At 35.0% G+C, this 7,843-nt stretch overlaps 1 protein-coding gene across 1 annotated transcript; it reads right to left on the bottom strand.

Annotated features, from left to right (window-relative positions):
• Positions 1-1,519: 1,519 nt before the first annotated feature.
• On the bottom strand, positions 1,520-6,703 carry LOC135988561 (transmembrane emp24 domain-containing protein 11-like). The gene is made up of 5 exons (XM_065634612.1): positions 6,574-6,703; positions 5,576-5,676; positions 4,704-4,829; positions 2,524-2,670; positions 1,520-1,669 (listed from the first exon to the last, which is right to left on the bottom strand). The coding sequence occupies exons 1-5, from the start codon at positions 6,701-6,703 to the stop codon at positions 1,520-1,522; spliced, it is 654 nt and encodes a 217-aa protein (XP_065490684.1).
• Between the last annotated feature and the right edge of the window lie 1,140 nt (positions 6,704-7,843).

Genomic DNA, 7,843 nt, shown 5'->3' with positions numbered 1-7,843 from the left:
AGAGCATCGCTTTTTGTCTCAACTTGGTATCAACTTTATGGATTCTTACATACTCACAGCTGTATTTTCATTCTCATACTGTGAATATAAGTGAACTTAAAGGGCAATGTCATTTCCTTGCTAATGAAAACGAAGATGAGAAGACAGAAAAAAGAAAGCAAGCAGTGCCTTTAAAATAATAACTGGTCTACAGATATTTCAGCTTTCACTAACTTTTAGACTAGTGAAGGGTCTGGAAATACAAGCAGGAAGCCAAACCACAACATTCTACTATCACAGTGCTCTCTAGAAACTTCTTCATGAGTGTCCCTTTACGTCTTAACCAACTGCTGAGATGGGTCGTGTTATAAACAACTCCCACTCCTTCTTACACAATTACTGCTTTGTTAAGCTAATTATCTGAATTTTTAACTTGACTTGCAACTGCATGATACTGTAGCTACTATGCTAGTTGTACAAAAACTGCCTAAGTTAAGGCATACAGATACATTCAGCCAAGCTGCAATAAAGGAAATCGGATACACGATTAAGTAAAAAACTCATAAGTTTCTTAGGCAGTCATTTTACAGTTGCTAAATAATTAAAAATAATTATGGAACACAGAAACAGACTGAAGAATTTAGTGTAAAAATAACTTCAAATAAAATATATAGGCACAAATTCAATGTTTACCAAGAAACCTGTAATTTGGTTTACTTTGACATACTTCATAAAGACTATAATTTACATAAACAACTGTGGGAAAGGTCAGATCTTAGCTCTATACCCTAATGTTTGGGGCCTATCTGGGAGAAGAAAAGTAAGTGCGATTCCAAATGGTTTGTCTGGGTCTCTCTCTTCCATGGCAATTGCTGCAACCACTGATCATAATATTAAGGGTGAGCTCCACTGTTACTTCAACTTTGCATATTTTAAAAGAAAACAGTCACAATTATATTTAAGGAAAAGCTAGGTGTTAAACAAACATAGGTTGAGTTCAAGACATTCTCACCAAATTAACCCTTACATCATATTGTTATTATTACTATTATTATTATTAACTTATTAAATTTTTTTATATCAACCCATAAGTTTTCTCACTTTTACCCTTCCAATTTTCTCCCTTATCCCCCTGGGAGTGGTGAGTGATTGAGTGGCTGCTTGGTGCTTAGTTGCCAGCAAGGATTAAACCACAACAGTAGAGAAATTTGAAAAATTAGGAAAATTGGTTTAGATTTCTATTTTAGATTTCACGATCCTGTGTTGAACTTAAATGTTGCCTTACTCATGAAGCCTCAATTCTAGATTTAGCTTTACATCTGCAGACGAAAAGAAATGGATAAAAGATTCAAGGAGTAAAATATAAACAGATGCCAGAGGCTGCGATATAGGTTGAGAAACCAGACTAAGAACCAGAGTAGAGGATGAGAGAAGCTTGAGAGTTATCTACAACCAATTTTCTCATAGATACATGGTCACTTCGGAGGTTAGGTGTGAAATGGTATGCAATTATTTAAGCTGTGCATTTACTTTATAAGACTTAAACAAGCTTCTTAGATATAAAGAAATCTCTGAGAGATTTGATTTGCCAGATTCCAACTGAGATGAGGATTATTGTTTGTACGATGGCCCACCACAAAATATTGCTGTTGGTTTCTTCACTTGTCTTCCGAAATTTTTCTTCACGCTCCTGAAGAAAAAAAAGGAAAAGCATAATTACCTTCTGGCATCTATATGTTTCATGCTGCTGTCTGGGTAACTAGACAGGCATCCCTCTTCTGCATGGTAGAGAATAAACATGTTTTTCATGTTGATAAAAATGAAAGCTTATCCCTATCCATTTACAAATCAAAACTGAGAAGCAGACACACTGTATCCTGAAGCTGAAAGGCTAACAGAGCTTTCCCTTGTTCAGGAAATATATATTGTACTAAATATATTCCATTAGTACACGCTTAAGCATTTTTAGGTTTACAGTCACCTTCATACTGCAGACAAGAACCTCTTTGCAGCCTATATATATATATATTTTTTTTTTTGGTAATTAGTTGATACATTTCAAATACAGTCTGACTGCTGGCATATGTATAGAAAAGTGAAGACAACAGGCGTACAGTTGTTTGAAGGAAGGCTTTATTTCTAACTGCATGGAGATATATAAATAGGTGCTCAGTCATTTCCTTATCCACCCTAATAAAGTTTATCCACACAGACCAGCATGGAAACAACAGCTGGCGACATCACCAGCAGTGGTACCTGCCACCTGCTCAGCTGCTCTTACCGACTCTGACAAAGAAAACTGTATTTGGAAATTCCTTCTTTAAAATAACACCTGTTGCTATAAGCATGAGTTCACAGTGATTAATTAGTTTTTACGTGACAGCTTAAAAATGTTTTGCAAGGTACTGTAGGTGTGTTGGTTAAATAGATTTTAATGAGTTAGTTAAAAATAACACTGCAATTAAATAATAAATCTCATAATACTTTATAAATCAATCAGCCTATGTACAATATATCTAACATTTCCATTGGAAACATACATACTCTTTCGTAGTTTTGTTCTTTAGATACATGATGAATTTGCTCAATTAGATGTTCCAGTCTCACGTTAACTTCATTCACTTTGTCTTTGGCTTGAAGAACAGATTCATCCAAAAAATGTTCTCCAACTCTGATGTCCAGATGGATACGCTGCAAACAGAAAAAATATTTTCCTTACTGTGTCTTCTGTGTTTTCAAAATTACTTAAAAAACCAAAACAAACAAGCAAACAAAAAGTGGATAATTTCTGTTTAAGCATATTATAGGAAAATAGTTTCAATTGTTTATAGAAATCCTTCCTAAAAGTATTTGACATTCCGTCCTAATATTGCAGAAATGACATTCTTCAATACTACTGCAGTTAGTTTTTTATAGATGCACTTCTAGATTTCCTCCACTAACAGGAATAAAGACTTGAAGGAGACCAGCTGAGTCATTATTTGCAGTTTATCATAGGTATTAAAGCAGAATCATCCATAAGGTATTCTTTTTCTTTTTCCACACATTTTATCTGGTATGAAATACCTCCTATAAACTATCGAATGATCTATAGCAAAAATGCCCCAAACCCACCAAGCGATAAACACAGAGAAAGAAAAGAATGCAACTTGCAGTATCATGCAACTTATTTTGACATGAATTAACAATTTCACTAAAACTAATTGGAAAAAGTTCTCCTAGAAGCCAGTTTGTACCTAAGAGGAGATTAAAAAGTTTTAGCCAAACAGATAATCGGCGGAAATCCTCGAGTTTGGTATTACCACGACAGAAGCTTCATGTACTCAGACATCTACCACAAATGAAGAGCACATCCACTTTCAGCTCTTTCAGCTCTTTTAGAGTTAATTAACTGAACATTCAGAAATCCACCTCACAACCTTACGGTAGCCTTTGCCCATTAATTTATTAGACTTTGTTTTGAAGCAGTCATTACATCTCGTTCTTACAGAAGACCACTTAAAGATTTAATTTACCTAAATAATGGGTTTTTTTCTTTTGTGATCTTTATTCCTGCAGATATAATTATGAAGAATGATATTTTCCTTGATTTACTTCTGCGTTCTTAAGCTAAACAAACACCCTGTTTAATATCTGTGTTTTCAATGTTCTTCTTCCCTGTACCTGTTCCCTTCATTTAAGCTGGATGACCAGAACTGTACATGGTGCATGTGTCATGTAAAATTATATTAATACAGCTCCATCTATACCAGACAAAAATCTCCGGGTGTATCCTCAGAAAGACATTCATGGTGTGTAGTTAACTATGACCAACTGATGCTTTATCCCCCTTACCCTCTCAAGTTGATGAGCTCCACAAATTTTTGTATTATGACAACCTAAGTGCTTTTGCAATGTGTATGATTAAATTTCCAGTAATTTCCATAAATCAGCGCATAAGAACACCTATTTATTCCAGTGTAATAGCCCCACTTCAGTGCTGTTAGCTCTTCTTGGTTCTGTCATCTACATGTTCCCAAAGCATATGTCTAGCATTAAATTTGGCCTACCTCACTTAACACATTTATGGGATGTTTATATCTAGCTGGTTATCTAACTCTTGCAGTCAAGTGGAAGAAAAACACCTCTACAGAATATTTCTTCTCATCTGTTCAACTACCTTTGGAGAAAAGGCATATAGCTAAAATTTTCAAAACAGTACTAATGAAATTTTTTGCTGAAATAGATTAGAGTCATGATATCACTTCTGATGTGCTCTTTTTTTTCAAAATCTCCATAAAGACTAACTTTCTTGGTAGTAGACAATGTAAAGTATGGTAACATATTCTTAATTTGAATACCTTTCAAAAATTAAACTATTATATTTTCTTCAGGCATTCAGTCTCAGTTAGTGAAGATATGAAATATCTTTATGAAAAGTGCTTTTGTCAGTCAATCTTACATATCTGTCTGTTTGAAGCAAATAGTGAATCTTATTGATCAGAATTTTTCATATTCAAAGCACCACCCTAACATTAAATCACTCTATAGTCTTGACTGCTTAAGTATCAGAACAGTCTTCTTATCTCTTCATCTTCATAATTCTAGGTTTGTTTTCTTTAATCACTAAGAAATGTTGAATTACCTGTTGGAAGTTAGACCAACTTCTAATCTAGTTTGTAAACTCTACAGTTTGGATATCATTGCTATTATGACAACAAAGAATATTTAAGAAATACACCTACCAGTCTACTTCCTGGAAATGCCACAAGTCTTGTGGAGTTAGACTGTAAACAGATAACGTGCTCCCCAGATAGATAGGATGTAAAAGAAAATGTTCCTTGTGGCCCATACAGTTTTGACAATAGTACCTGTAATTTAGATGTTATATATGTCGGTTATGTACATTATAAATGCCAATAAAACAATCAAAAGACAGTATTGTGAATTGGATGTAAAAAATAATCAATTAACTTCCTGAAATCATCCCATTTATCTGAATTTCAGAATAGACTTAGTGAAAAATAAATTTAGCTCACAGCGAAAACCGAAATGCTATAGATTTCTGCAAGGTACAAAAGCCAATGCTCTCTAAAGCATTTAAGGTTTGAAAACTAAGACCTCGTCTAGGCACAGAAATAAATTGTCCATTGCTGAAAAAGCTCAGGACCTCACGGCAATGCAGACAGTTGCTATGCATGACATCTATACGCAGCCTCATGGTAATTTTGACTTTTGCAGTTTAGTTTATCATCAACCTTCCTTTCTGCTGCTCAAGTACATTCTGTACCATTTTACTTCATTAGTGAATTTTCATTTTTTTTTAAATCTAAACCTTTTTTTTCTCAGTTGTCACTTACTATTCTTAATGACACAGTTTCCCGAATCTGTTGGTGATGCAAAAATTGTCCATACGAATATCAAACACTGTAATTTCTGTTTACTTTTATAGCACTCACAAGGTGCTTATACCTTTCAGCATCAAAATTCTGAACTAGCTGGTAGACTGTGGATTTATGTTTTCTGAAAAAGTGTCTATTATTTTTAGATAGTGCTGCCTGCCAGTGCCAAAAGTCAACTCATAAATCCTACAGAAACATTCATAAAGCACATTTACCTCAGCAGAAGGACTTCTGACAGTCACAAACATTCCCAAACCAGGAGCAGATTCAAGAAAGTCTTGTTCATGTATGTCCCAACGTTGTACTTTGTAATTCCCTGAATAAAAACAGAGATGAAAATCTGTTAAATAAACCATAGCTTAATATTAAACCGCTTTATTGCTTTTTCAGCAAAAATATAAAGATAAATTATTAACAATAAAACAATATATGTATTTCATGTGCTTATGATTAAAATTGCTCAGGGGGCACTTTATGACAGAGTGAAATGCAATAAAGTTTTACTACACTAGAAAATGTTCTAGAATACTACAAAAACAGTTGATTAACAATACTTTCTAATTACTCCTAATGCTCTGACAAGATTAGCATAGAGACGCTATGCTGAGACCTCCAAAAGCATAAGTGGGCTGTATTCAAATTACGTTTTTGGATTGCCTTTCACATTTATCACATTGTTTAAAAAAAAAAAAAGACATATATATATATATATTATTTTTGCTATCCCCTTTCAATCCTACATTTATAGTCTTGGAGACTAATTTAATGTGCTTGTGATATCACAGGTGAAATGGAACTTTAGTACATCTTGAATTGCTTCTCTCCTGAACAGTGTTAAGCAAAAAAGTAACTCTCTCATTCACATGGGGAAAGCCATGTTACAGAAATTCTGGTGTGAATGAGTAAATCTGTCAGAATGTATAGAAGCCCCCATGGAAGCAGCAATTCCGCTGCTGTAGAATTAGAAGAGATTCTTTTTCTTTGTCTAGTCAGTTAAGCGCTCTGGAAACCTGCATTTCTTTGTGTGATGGGTACACACAACGTGTGAGAACATTATGACTAGCCCCTGCTGTGGGGAGTTATTTTCAGTGTGCCCTCTTTCTTGTCACCATGTTTTTGCTATATTCATCAATCACAGATTTTCCTGTTAGATTACAAGCTATCTTTATCATTGCACAGGTTAGATCATCATATAGCATTGAGAGGCACCTACCGATTACCAGTGTGTCACTGGGAATGTCTTCAATTATACATTTCTCTTCTCTTTCTGCACTGTGAAAATACAAAGCAAGTGAAAACGAAATCCAAGAGTTCATAAGAAATCCTATTAATTGGCTTTTCATGTTTTTATGTATCCCAGTTGTACTGCTTTTGAAGAAAACTGTTGACAAATGCATGTAGTCCTGTGGTCGTTCCTTGTTTGCTTCTTCTCAGTGTGTATTTGAGAGAGAAAAAAAACTGTGAGAAAAGGCAGCTGGTGGTTACACATTTATAAATAACTACGGTATGTTTTGCAGAATGAGATAACAGGAAAAAGATAACTTGCAAAATCCTTCTTATTTCCCAGCACCTAGATCAAAAATTTATTGTAAATACATACAAGAACATGAAACTGGAAAGGACCTGTCGGGTACTTGAGATCAGTTCCCTAGATTACTTTACATTGTCTCTTTCCATAAACTGCACAGTTTTCAATTTAAATGAAGTTGTTAACTTATATTTCCCATTTATTCTGGGTGATTATTCCGGAGCTTCACTCCTCTTCTACTAAGAAATCTTGTACAATCCTGTACAAAACCCACAGGGACTACATAAAAGGGCTGAAAGAAATATGAAGAAAGCCAAAAGAAATTGAACAATAAAAGAATCTGAAACACTAATGAATATGAGACCACAGGGAAAATAAGAAAAATCTAACACTTTCTGAAAACAACTTTTTACAGAAGACTGTCTTTTTCTGAGAGACTGCCTAATAAATTCTGTAAAGAAAGTTACAGTGTAAATCAAACAATGATTGAGGTTTTTATTTTTATCCTTTGTACTAATACAGACCAACCTATATGTCCAATGATTAATTCGTTCACCACTTAAGGTTTCTTGTCTTACAAACTGAGACCACTGGGTCTGAAAGGTTGGTGTTGATGTGAGATAATACGTGGTCATTGTCCAGCAGGGAGAACCCACCTGGGGGATCATTTCCAGTAGGGAGGACCCACCTTTGAGCTCATTTTCCCTTCCACAAGCTCTACACTCCTGTGGAAGGATCTGTATTTTGCTCACTGGCTCTCACCACCCCTGCCATGCTCCTCAGCAGCACGTGGCATTTGCAGATGAAATTGTTTGGTGATATCCCTGAATGTGCCTTTTATGGAACTCTCAGTCCACTTCAGAGTCCTTCCATCTTGACTTCAGGATATGGGATACAAGCCAGCTCTACTGCACACACACATGCCATATATGTGGCTCACAGTGCTGCAAACAGG

The sequence above is a fragment of the Caloenas nicobarica genome, chromosome 4 (genome assembly GCF_036013445.1).
Source record: "Caloenas nicobarica isolate bCalNic1 chromosome 4, bCalNic1.hap1, whole genome shotgun sequence".
Lineage (NCBI taxonomy): Eukaryota > Metazoa > Chordata > Aves > Columbiformes > Columbidae > Caloenas > Caloenas nicobarica.
Note: the sequence above shows the minus strand (reverse complement) of the source record. Positions and strands in the feature narration are given on the sequence as shown.